Here is an 18,177-nt window from a genome sequence, read left to right as displayed (position 1 = left end):
ATATACAAAATGTACAGCAGGAACTTCAACAGCGGCTCCCAAACCCACGAACTCTGTTACTCTCGCCACAGAATTTAGAAGAAGAAGCGGCAACTTGATTGAAACATATAAGACCCTGAAGGGTCTTGACAAGGTGGATGTGGAAAGGATGTTTCACCTTGTGGGAGAATCTAGAACAAGGGGTCACTGTTTAAAAATAAGGGGTCGCCCATTTAAGACAGAGATGAGGAGAATTTTTTTTCTGTCAGAAGGCCGTGAGTCTTTCGAATTTTCTTCCTCAAAAGGCAGTGGAAGCAGAGTCTTCGAATATTTTTAAGGCAAAGGTAGATAGACTCTTGATAAGCAAAGGGGCGAAAGGTTATTGGGGATGGGTGTAAATGTGGGTAATCAGTTCAGCCATGAACTTATTGAATGACAGAGCAGGCTGGAGGGCCCGAGGGGCCTACTCCTGCTCCTACTTCGTATGTTCATATGTTCGAAAGTTCTACCACCTAGAAGGACAAGAACAACAGGTGCATGGGAACAGCAACAACTTCAACTTTCTCTCCAAGCCACACACCATCCTGCCTTGGAACTATGTCACAGTTCCTTCATGTCGCTGGGTCAAAAACCTGGAACTCATTCCCTAACAGCACTATGTGTCGATGTACATCAATTGGACTGCAGCGATTCACCATCTTCCCAACGGCAATTAGGGATGGACAACAAATATTGGCCTTGGCAACGAGGCTCACGACCAATGAAATAATAGAAATTACACAAAAGGAGTGAAGTAGGCCAGTGTTGCAAGTTTATGGTAATAAGCAGGTAAAACAATTAATTAAAAGACGGAGAGAGCAACAGAATTCGGAATTTGTTGGGAGACAATATCACCAGTTAGGAATTTGCTAAACATTAGTCACCCTTATTGAGATAATGACCGTCCAATCATGATAAAGCTCTGAAATTTAGCGATGCGGTGATGACTTGCAAACACTTGATGTGATTGTTTCAAATCTGTCCCCCATTGAGCAGGAAACTTAACCTTTCACTTAAAACAGTAGAAGAATCATTCATCAATGATCTCGAGGACTCTGCATTTAATTGTTGCCAACGATTGTTACTATATTGTTCACATTAAAATATTGACTGTTTTTTCCCTTCCTTTCTTTCTGCATAAGATGCATATTCTGACCATTATCATCAACTGAAATAGAAGCTTCCGTGGAGAAATTTATTTTATGTAAACACGCAGCTTACAACAACGACCAGACTGCATTTTAAAATTCTCCAAACCAAAGCAATGTTGTGGAAGCTGGAAAGTTGAAACAAAAGCAAAAACTGCTGGAAACAGCAGTTCTGGCAGCACCTTTGGAAACTGCACTGCAGGCACGGAGGGCCTGATGGAAACTTGAACGAATACGATTACTTAAGGTCTCAAAATTCCTTTGTTTTGCTTTTTACTTATTCGTTGTTCTTCACTACATGGAGCACATTTATTCTGGCTTATATTCGATGACACTATGCTAATCCATTGTCTCTTTACAATTTTATTAAGAAAATACATCTTTGGGACTTGCATGATTGTATAAAGGTACAGCATTAACCTGGTCTTTGGGGAAATATCTAATTGGAAATTCGGCTATTATTGCTAAAACAAAATCTTGGAGTGAATGTTGTTGACTGTTTGTTTCGTAGCAGTAAATACGCCCAGACAGCATGGGACCCAATTTTCTGCCCGAGTGGATTTTTTTCTCCTATAAAGAATGGAGAGGCTCTCAATGTTTCAATCGGGAATTTCATTCAGCATCACCAACAAACATCAAATCATCGATTCTTGCAAAAAGGGAAAATAATGTCTCTTCCTTTTCTGATAAGGCTCAAAATTCTTTGGACGCTTTATGATATAGAAAAGATTTACTATCCCATCTTGGCTGTGATTGGCATACCAGGTAAGTTGTTACCTGGAGCTAAAGTTTTCCTTTGTTCAGGCATCCAGCTCTTTGCTGCATTACTTTCCCTATATTACAACAATGGCTATAATTCAAAATTACAGCAATGGAATGCATATGAAAGGTACTTCCCTGGCTGTAAATTGCTTTTGGATGACCGGAATTTCTGATAAGTATCTATGAATGAGAGTTCTTTCTTTCTTTCTTTCTTTCTTTCTTTCCTTTTTTTCTTTCTTTCTTTCTTTCCTTTTTTTCTTTCTTTCTTTCTTTCTTTCCTTTTTTTCTTTCTTTCCTTTCTTTCTTTCTTTCTTTCCTTTTTTTCTTTCTTTCTTTCTTTCCTTTTTTTCTTTCTTTCTTTCCTTTTTTTCTTTCTTTCTTTCTTTCTTTCTTTCTTTCTTTCCTTTTTTTCTTTCTTTCCTTTTTTTCTTTCTTTCTTTCTTTCCTTTTTTTCTTTCTTTCTTTCTTTCTTTCTTTCTTTCTTTCTTTCTTTCTTTCTTTCTTTCTTTCTTTCCTTTTTTTCTTTCTTTCTTTCTTTCTTTCTTTCTTTCTTTCTTTCTTTCTTTCTTTCTTTCTTTCTTTCCTTTTTTTCTTTCTTTCTTTCTTTCCTTTTTTTCTTTCCTTATTTCGTTCCTTAGTAACTTTCTTTCTTTCCATCCTTACTACTGATTTTTTTTCTTTCTTTCTGTCCGTATTTTTTGTCTTTATATCGTTCTTTCTATCTGATCCTGTTTATTCGACGATGACCTGTGTTAATTGGCTGTGATCGCTCATTTACTGATATCAGCTCAACGATTATTGTGTCCTGAATTGTCCTTATTATATCCGTTTCAGGCAATCTTAATACCTCAATGTTCTTTCAGACTACAGTACAAACCATGAAAATTGCTCATTATTTAACTAAACGGGCACATGTGCATGTTGGTACTGAGACCGAGTGTCCGATAAGAAAATTGTTTCAACACCTCACACTGTTTCAAAGTAGCAACTGGTAGTTAATTAATTACAAATAAGTTGAAGAAATCAGTGCTAACAGGTTCATCAGTGGCTTTAGATACCTCGTTTTCTATCGATTCTTGACCATCGTTTGTTTAGCTGTCTCTTGGATATTTCCATGAGAATTCTAAGCCTGCGTTACTGTTTGTTGTTACTCAGCTCATTTAGTTGTTTTATTTCAAATGTTAATGTACATGTGACCTTTAATATCGAATTACCAGGAAGGGAGGCATGTCTGTAACTTGGTTCATCCATTGATGGGCCATAGTGAATCCAAGAGCAAAGGATCAGACTGGCCTTCACTTCTAGTGTACAGAACAAACATTAATTCCATATTTAATATGACAGAACAGGAGTAAATAAAGTGGAATAATCACATTACAGCGATTGAATGGGAAGGTTTGACTTGTGCCTTTGTAGAGATTGCTAAATGCCCTGAGAATTGTCTGAGAACAGACAACGAATACTGTTAACTAACGAATCATTCAAAGCGTGCCATCGATTTTCCATTCCCCTTACCTCCAAGTCCTTTTTTGCATCACCTCCCCACCCATGGCTATTAAATAAGTTACAGCTAAGCCTTTCAGGGGTGATGGAAAAAATCACTTCTTCAAAGGAAGAGTAGCAGAAATCTGGAAATGTTCCCCCTAAAATGTCAGTGAGACTAGGTGAATTGAAAGTTTCAAAACTAAGGGTGGTAGGTTTTTTTCCGTCGGAAAGGCTATTAAGGAACGTAGACATGTCGATGGAGTTCAGATACAGATCATCCGGGATTTCATTGAATAGCAAAGCAGATCCAAGTTACTGAATGGCTTATTCCCCCTCTGGTGATCCTATGTAAGTGTAGCTCCCATTTCCCGATGGCTTCCTTTCTTTTTTACAGAAATTCAGTTTTTGTTTTTAATCTGGTTTCACTTGATCCCGTTGTGTCATTTCTGTGCCGATTCATTACTGATTACCCTGATTACAAAACCTATGTACAGGACATTCTGTCACAGGTGAATGATTAGATTCCATCACTGGATGAAAGGCCAAGCTACACATTTCTTGGTGAGTTCCAGTTTATTGTGAAGATCGTGAGTACACATATTCTGCATTCTACTCTGTTATTTCACGGGAAACAGATCAAACTTCCGTTATTGGTTATTGTGGTGAATAATTTCCTATTCTCCGAGTTTACAGTTAACCTGGTGACGATTGTGATCCTGTCTCGGGGAAGGTGCGGTCTCTCCAAATGTGTCACCAGCTATCTGGTTGCCATGGCAACGGCGGACCTATTGGTCGTTATCTTCGATCTGATCCTAAGGCAGATTCCTATTGCATATCGGGAAGAATCTGCCTTTATGTTGTACATTAAAGTTTGTAATATCCACGCCGTCCTGCTTTATGCCGCCACAGACTGTTCTGTCTGGTTTACCGTCACTTTCTCCTTTGATCGATTTGTAACCATTTGTTGTCAGAAGCTGAAAACCAAATATTGCACCGAGAAAACAGCCGCTGTGGTTCTCGGAACAGTGACTGTGCTGAGCTGTTTGAAGAACATTTTCTGGTATTTTCTATACAGACATAATTATGTGCTGTCTAACAGTCCCTGGTTTTGCAGCGTGGCATTCGAAGTATCTCGTTCACTGGCCTGGGGCGTCATTGAATTTATGCATTATATTTTAACACCTTTTATTCCATTTCTGTTGATTCTACTATTCAATGCACTGACGGTAAGAAACATTATAGTGGCCAACACAGCCCGTAGGCGTCTCCGGGTTCGGAGCAGTGGGGAGAGTCCCAGTGACCCAGAGATGGCGAACCGAAGAAAATCCATTATATTACTGTTCGTTATATCGGGGAATTTCATCCTGTTATGGGTGGTGTTTATGGTGTGTTCTATCTTGAAACGATTGGATTACTTGTGGATTACTGTTCTTCTGCCCACTTTTGTCCCGGAAATAGGCTTCATGCTCGAGCTGTTGAGTTGCTGCACGAACACGTTTATTTATGCAGTGACCCAGAGAAAATTCAGACAGGAGTTGTGGAATGGAATGACATATCCTCTCGCTATGATGGTCAAATTCATCCGATGAACAGATCTCTGAATTTATAACGCTGTAATGTATATTTGTGTCGTAGAATTTACTGCCTAGTTTCTTCACTTCTTCATACTTGCTGCAATATCTCACAATTTGGCCCAATCTTGAAGGTAAGTTAGTTTCATAGTTGTAGCATTTTATAAGGGGGGAACCCAGGCATTCGTTATCAACAGATACGTTTTCAGCCAAAGGATGGTTTACTGCTTTACACAGCCGTCTTTGAGCACACAATGTTTCAAAATCTGTCCACTTATTCGTGATGCCTTGTGGGCACATTGATTCTTTTGACCCTCCGTGTCACTGAGCTGCTTCTTAATACACTGAGTGTAAAAGGAAAGGTACTGGTACTGGGCTCTTCCCTGTTACACTGAGTGAAAAGTGACTGTGCTGTTTCCTGTGTGAATGGGTGGAAAGTCACAAGAATTGTTACCAGGACATTTCCTATTTGACTACGTGAAAACGGACGGGCTGTTGGCTGTATTGGCTGTTTTCTGCTGCACAGCGTGTAAAGTGAGATGATTTTGAATTTCTATTGGACTGTACTGTATTTCATTAAGTGTAATGTGGCATGTGTTGACACTGTGTTATTATCTGTTATATACAGTGCAATGTGAAATTAGATTAGATTAGATTAGAGATACAGCACTGAAACAGGCCCTTCGGCCCACCGAGTCTGTGCCGACCATCAACCACCCATTTATACTAATCCTACACTAATCCCATATTCCTACCAAACATCCCCACCTGTCCCTATATTTCCCTACCACCTACCTATACTAGTGACAATTTATAATGGCCAATTTACCTACCAACCTGCAAGTCTTTTCTATTGTTGTAGGCTGTTTCTCAATACACCGAGTGCACTGTGAATAGTAATTCTGCTGGGCTGTTTTATGTTTAACGAGCGTCAAGAGACAGGTTTTGGTAGCGGACTGTTCCTTATTACACTGAGTAACCTGAAAGTCTTTGGTACCGGGCTATTCTACATTCGGTTAAACGTAAAGTGACAGGCTTCTTTCCTATTTGTGACAAAAATGTCAACTATTGGTACGAGGCTATATCCTCTTCGACTGTGCACAAGCTAAAAGGCATTTCTACTGGGCTGTTTTATATTTAACTAAATGTTAAGTGAAAGGTTCAGCACAGGCTGACTGAGAGTAAACTGAAAGGTATTGATCCTGGGCAGTTCTCTATTATGCTGAGGGTAGTATGAACGTTTTGTTTCATTTTCGACGAAGTAAAAGGTTTCCTGTTGCACTGATTGTAAAGTGGAAGCATTTGGAATAAGTTGTTACCTAATGCATCGAGTATAATATTAATAGTATCGGTATGGAGATTTTGCCCGTTACACTGTGCGTAAATTGACTAATTCGTACTGGGCTACCCCCACCCCCACTTCCCTCACCCTCACAACAACACCACCCCCGACCCCCCACCCCCACACGCCATTGCACAGCATGTAAAATGAAAGGTATTGGTGCTACAACCGGAAAATAAAATAATGGAAATGGTGAGCATATCAGTGAAAGTTGTACTGGGTTGTTTCTGGATTCACTGAGTGTAAAGTGAAAGGTATTTGTATTGTTCTGATCAGTCTCACAATGAGTGTAAAGCGCCAGCAATATCTATTTTGTTGCTTCTTATTACAGTATGTATAGAATTAGAATTAGATTAGAACATTACAGCGCAGTACAGGCCCTTCGGCCCTCGATGTTGCGCCGACCTGTGAAACCATCTGACCTACACTATTCCATTTTCATCCATATGTCTATCCAATGACCACTTAAATGCCCTTAAAGTTGGCGAATCTACTACTGCTGCAGGCAGGGCGTTCCACGCCCCTACTACTCTCTGAGTAAAGAAACTACCTCTGACATCTGTCCTATATCTATCACCCCTCAACTTAAAGCTATGTCCCCTCGTGTTTGCCATCACCATCCGAGGAAAAAGACTCTCACTATCCACCCTATCTAACCCTCTGATTATCTTATATGTCTCTATTAAGTCACCTCTCCTCCTCCTTCTCTCCAATGAAAACAACCTCAAGTCCCTCAGCCTTTCCTCGTAAGACCTTCACTCCATACCAGGCAACATCCTAGTAAATCTCCTCTGCACCCTTTCCATAGCTTCCACATCCTTCCTATAATGCGGTGACCAGAACTGCACGCAATACTCCAGGTGCGGTCTCACCAGAGTTTTGTACAGCTGCAGCATGACCTCGTGGCTCCGAAACTCGACCCCCCTACTAATAAAAGCTAACACACCATATGCCTTCTTAACAGCCCTATTAAACTGGTTAGCAACCTTCAGGGATTTATGCACCTGGACACCAAGATCTCTCTGTTCATCTACACTACCAAGAATCTTCCCATTAGCCCAGTACTCTGCATTCCTGTTACTCCTTCCAAAGTGAATCACCTCACACTTTTCCGCATTAAACTCCATTTGCCATCTCTCAGCCCAGCTCTGCAGCCTATCTATGTCCCTCTGTACCCTACAACATCCTTCGGCACTATCCACAACTCCACCGACCTTAGTGTCATCTGCAAATTTACTAACCCACCCTTCTACACCCTCTTCCAGGTCATTTATAAAAATGACAAACAGCAGTGGCCCCAAAACAGATCCTTGCGGCACATCACTAGTAACTAAACTCCAGGATGAACATTTGCCATCAACCACCACCCTCTGTCTTCTTTCAGCTAGCCAATTTCTGATCCAAAGCTCTAAATCACCTTCAACCCCATACTTCCGTATTTTCTGCAATAGCCTACCGTGGGGAACCTTATCAAACGCCTTACTGAAATCCATATACACCACATCCACTGCTTTACCCTCATCCACCTGTTTGGTCACCTTCTCGAAAAACTCAATAAGGTTTGTGAGGCACGACCTACCCGTCACAAAACCGTGCTGACTATCTCTAATGAACTTATTCTTTTCAAGATGATTATAAATCCTGTCTCTTATAACCTTTTCCAACATTTTACCCACAACCGAAGTAAGGCTCACAGGTCTATAATTACCAGGGCTGTCTCTACTCCCCTTCTTGAACAAGGGGACAACATTTGCTATCCTCCAGTCTTCCGGCACTATTCCTGTTGACAATGACGACATAAAGATCAAGGACAAAGGCTCTGCAATCTCCTCCCTAGCTTCCCAGAGAATCCTAGGATAAATCCCATCTGGCCCAGGGGACTTATCTATTTTCACACTTTCCAAAATTGCTAACACCTCCTCCTTGTGAACCTCAATCCCATCTAGCCTCGTAGCCTGAATCTCAGTATTCTCAACAACATTTTCTTTCTCTACTGTAAATACTGACGCAAAATATTCATTTAACACTTCCCCTATCTCCTCTGATTCCACACACAACTTCCCACTACTATCCTAGATTGGCCCTAATCTAACTCTAGTCATTCTTTTATTCCTGATATACCTATAGAAAGCCTTAGGGTTTTCCCTGATCCGATCCACCAATGACTTCTCGTGTCCTCTCCTTGCTCTTCTTAGCTCTCCCTTTAGATCCTTCCTGGCTAGCTTGTAGCTCTCAAGCGCCCTAACTGAGCCTTCACGTCTCATCCTAACATAAGCCTTCTTCTTCCTCTTGACAAGTGCTTCAACTTCTTTAGTAAACCATGGCTCCCTCGCACGACAACTTCCTCCCTGCCTCACAGGTACATACTTATCAAGGACACACAGTAGCTGCTCCTTGAATAAGCTCCACATTTCGATTGTTCCCATCCCCTGCAGTTTCCTTCCCCATCCTACGCATCCTAAATCTTGCCTAATCGCATCATAATTTCCTTTCCCCCAGTTATAATTCTTGCCCTGCGGTATATACCTGTCCCTGCCCATCGCTAAGGTAAACCTAACCGAATTGTGATCACTATCACCAAAGTGCTCACCTACATCTAAATCTAACACCTGGCCGGGTTCATTACCCAGTACCAAATCCAATGTGGCATCGCCCCTGGTTGGCCTGTCCACATACTGTGTCAGAAAACCCTCCTGCACACACTGGACAAAAACAGACCCATCTAAAGTACTCGAACTATAGTATTTCCAGTCGATATTTGGAAAGTTAAAGTCCCCCATAACAACTACCCTGTTACTCTCGCCCCTGTCGAGAATCATCTTCGCTATCCTTTCCTCTACATCTCTGGAACTATTCGGAGGTCTATAAAAGACTCCCAACAGGGTAACCTCACCTCTCCTGTTTCTAACCTCGGCCCATACTACCTCAGTAGACGAGTCCTCAAACGTCCTTTCTGTCACTGTAATACTCTCCTTGATTAACAATGCCACACACACCCACCCACCCCCCCCCCCCCCCCTCTTTTACCATCTTCTCTGTTCTTACTGAAACATCTAAATCCCGGAATCTGCAACATCCATTCCTGCCCCTGCTCTACCCATGTCTCCGAAATGGCCACTACATCGAGATCCCAGGTACCAACCCATGCTGCAAGCTCACCCACCTTATTCCGGATGCTCCTGGCGTTGAAATAGACACACTTTAAACCAGGTTCTTGCTTGCCAGTGCCCTCTTGCGTCCTTGTAACCATATCCCTGACCTCACTACTCTCAACATCCTGTACACTGGCACTACAATTTAGTTTCCCATTCCCCTGCTGAAAGACTTTGCTGTTTAGCTTTTTCCTATTGCATTGAGTGTAAAGTGGCAGATGTTGGTCGTGGGGTGTTTCCTATTGCATTGTTTAGTGTATCGTCTAATTCCCTCATGCTATTGTATACCGAGGTGCTCTCTGCTCCAGAGAATGTTTGACATGAAATGTAAATGTATCTTTTAAATATAAGCTGAAATGACAAGTGTAGCGAGGCACCTCATGTTTTACATTGAAAGAACCTAACTTGCTTTGCATGTTATATAGCGGTACCAACAGCAGAGGAAGAAAGAGGGATGATGTCTTGCAGACAGAAGTTAGGGAGCGAGGAAGGAAACTAGAAAGCAAGACCTCAAAGTTCGTACCCTCTGGAGTACTCCTGGTGCCACCTGCTGGTGAGTATACAAATAGGTGGATACAGCAGATGAATACGCAACTGGAGAGATGGTGCAGGAAGGAGGGCTTTAGATTGCTGGGCCATTGGGATAGGTTCTCGGGGAGGTGGGTGTTGAACAGAGACGGGACAATATCCTTGCAGGGCAGTTTACCAATGTTGTTGGGAAGCATTTAAACAAACTTAGCAGAGGGATGTGAACCAGAAGGTAATATTATAGATGAAAGACAAGGTGCAAAAAGATTTGGGAGCGATAGATAGCATGGGAATAAAAAATGGTAAGGTATTAGTTGGAGCAACGTAAGACGGAATGCAATAAAGTCCATGTAAACGCATGGAGTGTGGTAAATAATCTTGATGAGCTGAAGGCGCAGATACCCACGTGGGAAAATGATATTATGGAGATAACGGAGACCTGCCTCAAAGAAGGGTACTAAATTTCCCTGACGCAGAAGTACAGTAAAAATAGAAAAGAAATGAACAGAGATAGCAGAATTGATTAAGGAGAATGGTAGAGTGCTGGAGAAAGAACTCCTAGAGGGGTTCAGGACAGAATCTATTCGTACAGATCAAAGAAAAATTAGAGGCACAATTACATTACTGTGTGAGTTCTATAGAGCACCAACTAGAGGGAAAAATATAGAGTAAAAAAATAACAAGGACGTGAGAGGTGCAAAATGTAGAGTTATAATGGGAGACTTTAATAATCTTAATATAGACTGCTGTACCAATAATGTAAAGGGCAGAGTGGGCGATGAGTTTCTGAAGTGCGTTCAGGAGAATTTCCTACATCTGTATCTTTCTGACCCAATGAGGATCGAGGCATCGATGCATTGCTGTATTCCTTCTAGGGAATGAGGTGGGGCAAATGGAACAAGTGTCAGAAGGGGACAGTGATCATAGTATCAGCAAGTTTAGGTTAGCTATGGAAAAGCTCAAGGAGCAATCCACAGTTAAAAAAAAATTATTATTACAGGGACAGTAAATTGGAATCAAAGATTGGCAAGTAAATTGAAACATAATAATGGGCTGCCTTTAAAGAGGAGATGGTTCAGGTGAAGTTGAGGTACATTCTCAAAAGGGGAAACGGTAGAACAAATAAAACCTGAGCTTCCTGGATGGCAAAAGAGGTAGAGAGTATGGTGAAGCAGAAAGAGGGTTCCTGTGACAGTTGCCAGGCTTATGATATCGGTGAGAACCAGGCGGAGTATAAAAAGTTCAGAGGGGAAGTCTAAAAAATGAGAAACACAGAGAGAATATAGGAAGTTACTGGCAACTGACAAAAATCCAAATTTCTTGTTTGGGCAACCAAGTGTAGTAAAAGGAGCAGTGCGGCTGACCGTGGCCAAAACCGGGATTTAGGCATGGAGGCAGAGGGCATGGCTGAGGTACGAAATGAGTTCATTGCATCTGACTATACCAAGGAAAATGATTCTGCCAAAGCCACAGTGAAAGGGGAGGTGGCTGAGACACTGGCTGGGCTAAAACTTGATAAGCATTACAATGGCTGGATGTACTTAAACGTTGGTACGTCACCAGGACTGGATGAGATGCATCTGAGAATACTGAGGGAATTAAGGTTGGATATTGCAGAAGGACATGTAATACTTGGCCAATCCTCCCTAGATACAAGGGTGGTGCCTGGGGACTGGCGAATTCCAAATCTTACACCCATGTTCAAAAACGGTGTAAGGACAAACCAAGCAAATACAGGGAGTCAGTTTAACCTTGGTTGTGGGAAAGCATTTTTGAAATGATAACCCGGTATTAAATGAAGAGGCACTTGGATTAATTAAGGAAAGCCAACAAGGAATTGTTAAAGACCAATCGTGTTTAACTAACCTGCTTGGCTTTTCTGATGATAATGTAACAGAGAGAATTGATGAGGATAATGCAGTTGATATGGTGTACATGGACATCAAAATACGGTTTGATAAAATGCCGCATAGCAGGGTTGTCAGAAATGTTAAATCGGATGGGTTTAAGGTGACAGTGGCAGTATGAATATTGAAGTTGGCTGAGTGACAGGAAACAGAGAGTAGTCATGAACAATTGTTTTTTGGACAGGAGGAAGGTACATAATGGGGTTCCCCACAGGTTTGTCTGAGGTCCACTGCTTTTCTTAATCTATATTAATGACATAGATTGGGGTGTGCGGGGCACAAATTTCAAATTTCCAGATGGCACAGAACTTGGAAGTACTGTGAGGAGGATAGTGATAGACTTCATGAGGACATAGACAGGCTGGTGGAATAGGCAGACACGTGAAAGAAGAAATTTGATATGGAGAAGTGTGAAGTGATACATTTTGGGAGAAAACACCGGGAGGCAATATAAAATGAGGGATATAATTTTTAAATGGTTGAAGGAGCTGAGGGACCTGGGTGATATATGTGCACAAATCTTTGCACGTGGCAGGGCAGGCTGAGAAAATAGTTTAAAAGGCATATGGGAGCCTGCACTTGAAACTAGTGACTTAGAATACAAAAGCAAGGAATTTTCAGTGAACCTTTATAAAGTGCTGGTTTAAATTCAATTGGGGCATTGTCTCCATTTCTGAGATCCATATTTTAGCAAGGATGTTAAAGCAGTAGGAAGGGTGCAGAAAATGTTTACAAGAATATGTCCAGGAGTTAATGCAGGCAGGTGGGATTAGTATAGATAGGCATTCTGGTCGGCATGGACGCGATGGGCCGAAGGGCGGCATAGTGGTTAGCACCGCAGGCTCACAGCTCCAGCGACCCGGGTTCAATTCTGGGTACTGCCTGTGCGGAGTTTGTAAGTTCTCCCTGTGTCTGCGTGGGTTTCCTCCGGGTGCTCCGGTTTCCTCCCACATGCCAAAGACTTGCAGGTTGACAGGTAAATTGGCCATTAGCAATTGCCCCTCGTATAGGTCGGTGGTAGGGAAATGTGGGGATGTGGTAGGAATATGGAATTAGTGTAGGATTAGTATAAATGTTTGGTTGATGGTCGGCACAGACTCGTGGGCCGAAGGGCCTGTTTCAGTGCTGTATCTCTAAACTAAACTGAACTATGCTGTACGACTCTATGAAGGAATCCAGTTACGTGGATAAATTGGAAAAGAGCCGGGGCTGTTCTCCTGAGTGAAGAGAAAGTTGAGAGGGATTTGATCGAGGTGTTCAAACTCATAAAGGGTTTGGATAGAGTAGATAGAGAGAAATTAGGGTCGAGAACAAGAGGACTCCGATCTAAAGTGATTACTAACAGCACCAGTGGTGATATGAGGAAAACTTTTTTTATGTAGTGTATGATTAGGATCTGGAGTGCACTGCCTTAGTGTATGTTGGAGACAATTAATTCATAGCTTTCTAAAGGGAATTAGATAATTATCTGAAGAGAAAAAATCTAATTCAGGGTTACGGATAAAGGGCAAGCAAGTGAAACTGGCTGAGTTGCTCTCGCATAGAGCTGGCACAGACACGAAGGGCTGAATGTCCTCTTTTTGTGCTGTAACATTTCTATGATTCGAAACGGACAGTTTGGTTTTGAGAGCCTTGAAATGTTGAAAAGGTTTCTGTTAATGTTAAACGCAGCAAGTCAAATGCTCAACCGGCACCAAGCAATTGAAAGTACAGAAAAAGTGCGAAACGAGAGTCAAGAATAAGCTAAAAACAGAAGACAGAAATATTTACCACTCTTAACGTCTCTCTATTCCAATCCAAATCTTCAGTACCGGGTAAATATTTCAGTGGAAATCGTGCAGCTCGAGAATTGGGCCCAAAATACATGAGTTGCCAAACCCAAGAGTGACCCAGGGACTTTTTTACTTTCACCCTAACGCTCTTCTAACTGAACTATTTCGGCGTCGCGGCGACGTAAATTTTGTGTCATTCTTTTGGAAGAAAATGTAATCGCAGGTGCATTACCCCTCCTGCTCATTCCTCACTTTGTGGGAATGGGACCCGACCACATATCGAAGCTCAGTTTATGTTCATGCTGATGTTTTTGTAAACATAGAAAACTGACACATCATGCATATGCTCTCAGTAATAAAAACAGAAAGTGCTGGAAAAACTCAGCAGATCCACAGCATCTGTGGAGAGAGAAGCAGAGTTAATGTTTCAGTCAGTGACTCTTCTTCAGAACTGGCAAATATAAGAAATGTAAAAGATTTTAAGCAAGTAAAGGTGGGGCAAGAGAAAACAAACGAGCAGGTTTTATTCGGACAAGTAGCCCTGAAGTGTCATCTCTCTCTCTCTGACCGATAGTAAATCTTAGATCATTTTTATTTATAGCTTCTAAGCATTGACATCCATTCTGCTCAGAATATGTTTTTCCTTTAATTTCGTTCGTGCTTTTTTCTCAAAAACAATTCATTTCATTATATATGAGAGGGAATAAATTAACATAGGAGATTGACTGGAATGGTCCCAGGGTTGTGAAACTTCAGTTCTATGGAGGGACTTTAGAAGCTGGGGTTGTCCTTCTTGCAGCTGAGAAATGAAGAGGAGGCATGACAGAGACGTTCAAAATCATGAACGGTTTCGATAGAGTAAATAAGAAGGAAATGGTTCCAGTGTCAAAAGGATCGGTAAGCAGCGAACACGGATTGAGGGTGATTGGGAAAATGGTCAGAGGAGACTTGAGGAAATATGTTTTACACCGTGAGATGCTGTAATCTGAAATACACTCCCTGAAAGTGTGGTAGAAGCAGATTCAGTGTTACCTTTCCAAAAAGTCATGGATAAATATAGGAAGGGGAAACCTGTACGGGGCTGTAGGAAAAGGCAGAGAAATAGGACTAATTAGATTCCACTACCAACAAACCAGCACTGGTAGTATGGGCAAATGGCCTCTTTCATTTAGTGAACTTAATTTTGGTATAATTTTTTATGACTGGAGAGTGGTCGAACCCAGATATCGAGTATTATAAGCATTACATTGCAGCCAAGTGAAAAAAAAACGTCCTGTTCACTCTGCTTTCCACATTGGTTGCTCCTCATCAATTACCTGTTTCCAACCTGTTCCAGTCTTTTCACCCTCATTCATTCCGCTTTATCGACCGTGACTGACTCACTGCCCCTCTCACTCCCACCGGCTCTCCGCTCATGTGCACTTTACACCCTGCCCAATCTCTTGGTTGAATAGGACCTCGCATCTGCTCCTCCGCTCCATTAATCTAACAGGAAAAACTTCTCAACCGACATTTCCAGTCGGTAAACTTCACTTTTGCACAAGGTTAAAAGCAGATGCCTGCACTCTAAACATGCGGAGAACAAGCTAAAGTTAGATGTGAATTCCCTTCTATTGGTCTGATGAAGAGCGGTGAAGAGCAGAAAATCTGCCTCTGATTTTGTACGCTTAAAAAGAAGCAGAGACCAAGTTAAAAGTGCAGAAACTAGGGAATTGAATTCAGTCTAACACTCACCCAACTGACTATGTTTGAGCCTCACAGCGAGCTAATCTTCTTGGAAAGGAATACAATTCCCAGGGGAATTCCCCCCACCCACTCTTTCCTCACTTTGCAGGAATGAGACCCGACCAGATCTCAGAGCTCAGATTATGTTAATGTTCTAATAGAAAGTAAAAGCAGGAAATGCTGGGAAGACTCGGCAGGTCCGGCAGCATCTGAGGAGAGAGAAACAGAGTTATCGTTTCCGGTTTGTGACCTTTCATCCGTGAATGTTCTGTCGATGATATCTTATTATCTTGTGTTTGGGTCGCTTGTAATCAGGTTCATGGCCAAAATCTTCCATTATCCCTTCTCTCAGTTACTTTCTCTCTCTCTCTCTCTCTCTCTCTCTCGCTCATTCTTTATTCCTTACGGTCAGAAAAAATGGGATGAATCACTGCTCACCCGCAAAACCCTCTATACACAGACCCCTGTGTGCTGCCCTGTTTGACCCAAGAGACCACTCAATAAATTACCCTCTTTATGAACTCAGAAAGCTGCTTCACAGCTTTGGACACGCAGCAAACTCCACTGCAGTGTTTATAAAACGTTCATCTAACCGTGTGCCCCATTGAGTCCTATTTGATGATTGAGCCGAATCTGAGTCAGTTCCCCAACCCATAGGAGAAATTCCCTGATTCTTGGGCACTTTGCATCATGCAGCAGTTAGCGGCAAAACGTCTAATTTATCTGAGTAATAGGTCTGAGAAATACTTGAACAGACAACACTATGTAAAACAGAACTCCAAGTATCAGTTTAGTATAGTAACTGAAGTGACAGAGCGGAGTTTAGGTGAGGATTGAATTTAAATTTTAGTTCAATGATTTTAAACAACGTTTAAAGAACTGAATCGGCCAGACGTGAGATTCTTCAGACTGTGTGTGAGCTCGACCTGGTTTGCTTTCATTCAGTCAAAGCAGAACGGCAGACAACTCCCAGACACCGTTCAAAGAGCTCTCAGCCTACAGCGGCTGGATTAGAGGGCGGCTGCTGAGCTGTTATCGAGGCTGTCTGGCTACTGTTGTCTCCACCTCTCACACTCTGACAGCCCGGGAGGCGTTCGTCACGATCTCGTTCCCATGGATCAGTCTCCAGCTGTTTATTCTAGGGCTTGTGGTGCAAAGGTAACGCGACTAACTCCAGATTAGAAAGCTGTGTGTTCCAGTCATGTCGGGCCCATATGCTTCACAGCAGTTCAGGTTCATGGGTTTCGTAGCAGGAGAGTCCTGGATTATTTTGGATGTTTCCATTCGTGCAATATTAACTATTAGAATTAAGTTTGATAGAATAAAGTCCTGTACCGGTTACTTTCAAATTACAAACTCAGTTTTTATTTCGCACAAATTCATATAAGAACAATCTCTCAGGAATGTGGTATGTACATTGTGCAATAGCTCCTTCACCGTGTGTGAGAAGTAAAAGAATAAAACACAACTGTAGAGAGAAGCAATGTGGTGGAAGGGATGAACACAGCATTTGCTACGCTCAGAGTGATCATGGAAAGTTTTCAGCCTTAACAGAGTGCTAAAGTTGGGAATTTGGTACGAGTAACAGCTCCTGGTAAGTTTTTTCTCAAACTGAAAATGGCTGGAGATGGTGGCAGAGAACTGGCACGCCAGGAGGCATCGGGAAATTCCGCGCCTACTTGCCTCCTATCCTGCCCCCATATTGGCACCAAAATACTGCCCTATTGTTTTGAATTGAAAGTTTCAAAACAATCAACAATGAGACATTTCTGAAAAAGAGCCAAAGTGTGCACATCTACCATATATTGCTCGAAACACATTTAACCTGGAGTGAGATGAACACTCACTTAAATGCAGCTGGGAAAGTGAACAGGTTCGAACAATAACCAGATGTCATCGGGCTATATACAAATGGGTGTATCGAGATGAATGTCCCAGTCCTTGAATCTGTGCAAATTTAGAATGTGCACGAAATATGTAATTCCAGTTCTTTTAAGGGACAAGGCCATTACTTTACAATATATATTAGCCAGACAAGGTCTTGGTAATCCTGTTGCATCGACATTTTTAGGCTTCAGCAGAATAACTGTACTGGCAGTCAGCATTTGCATGATAAGCTTAGGGCAATATCTAACTCATATTTCTTTATCCATCAATAGCCAATCACCATTGCTAATGCTATTCAATGGCAGCTAAATGTTCCAGGCTTTAGAAGCTTCAGGCGCGATAGAGGGGGATGTAAAAGGGGTGGGGGAGTTGCATTACTGGTTAAGGAGAATATCACAGCTGTACTGCGGGAGGACACCTTGGAGGAGTCATGCAGCGAGGCAATATGGGTGGATGAGGAATAGGAAGGGTGCAGTCACAATGTTGGGGGTTTACTACAGGCCTCCCAACAGCCAGTGGGAGGTAGAGGAGCAGATATGTAGACAGATTTTGGAAAGATGTAGAGGTAACTGGGTTGTAGCGGTGGGTGATTTAAATTTCCCCAATATTGACTGGGATTCATTTAGTGCTAGGGGCTTGGATGGGGCAGAATTTGTGAGGAGCATCCAGGAGGGCTTCTTGAAACAGTATGTAGATTGTCCAACGAGGGATGGGGCCATTCTGAACCTGGTATTGGGGAATGAGCCCGGCCAGGTGGTCGAAGTTTCAGTGGGGGAGCATTTCGGGAGCAGTGGCCATAATTCCATAAGTTTTAATGTACTTGTGGATAAGGATAAGAGTAGTCCTTGGGTGAAGGTGCTAAATTGGGGGAAGGCTAATT

At 42.1% G+C, this 18,177-nt stretch overlaps 1 protein-coding gene across 1 annotated transcript; it reads left to right on the top strand.

The window, feature by feature from the left end:
- Nucleotides 1-1,834: 1,834 nt before the first annotated feature.
- On the top strand, nt 1,835-5,002 carry LOC137357524 (probable G-protein coupled receptor 139). The gene is made up of 2 exons (XM_068023901.1): nt 1,835-1,931; nt 4,107-5,002. The coding sequence occupies exons 1-2, from the start codon at nt 1,835-1,837 to the stop codon at nt 5,000-5,002; spliced, it is 993 nt and encodes a 330-aa protein (XP_067880002.1).
- The last annotated feature ends 13,175 nt before the right edge of the window (nt 5,003-18,177 follow it).

The sequence above is a fragment of the Heterodontus francisci genome, chromosome 48 (assembly GCF_036365525.1).
Source record: "Heterodontus francisci isolate sHetFra1 chromosome 48, sHetFra1.hap1, whole genome shotgun sequence".
NCBI classification, from domain to species: Eukaryota; Metazoa; Chordata; class Chondrichthyes; order Heterodontiformes; family Heterodontidae; genus Heterodontus; species Heterodontus francisci.
The sequence above is the reverse complement of the archived record's forward strand: the minus strand, read 5'-3'. Positions and strand labels throughout refer to the sequence as shown.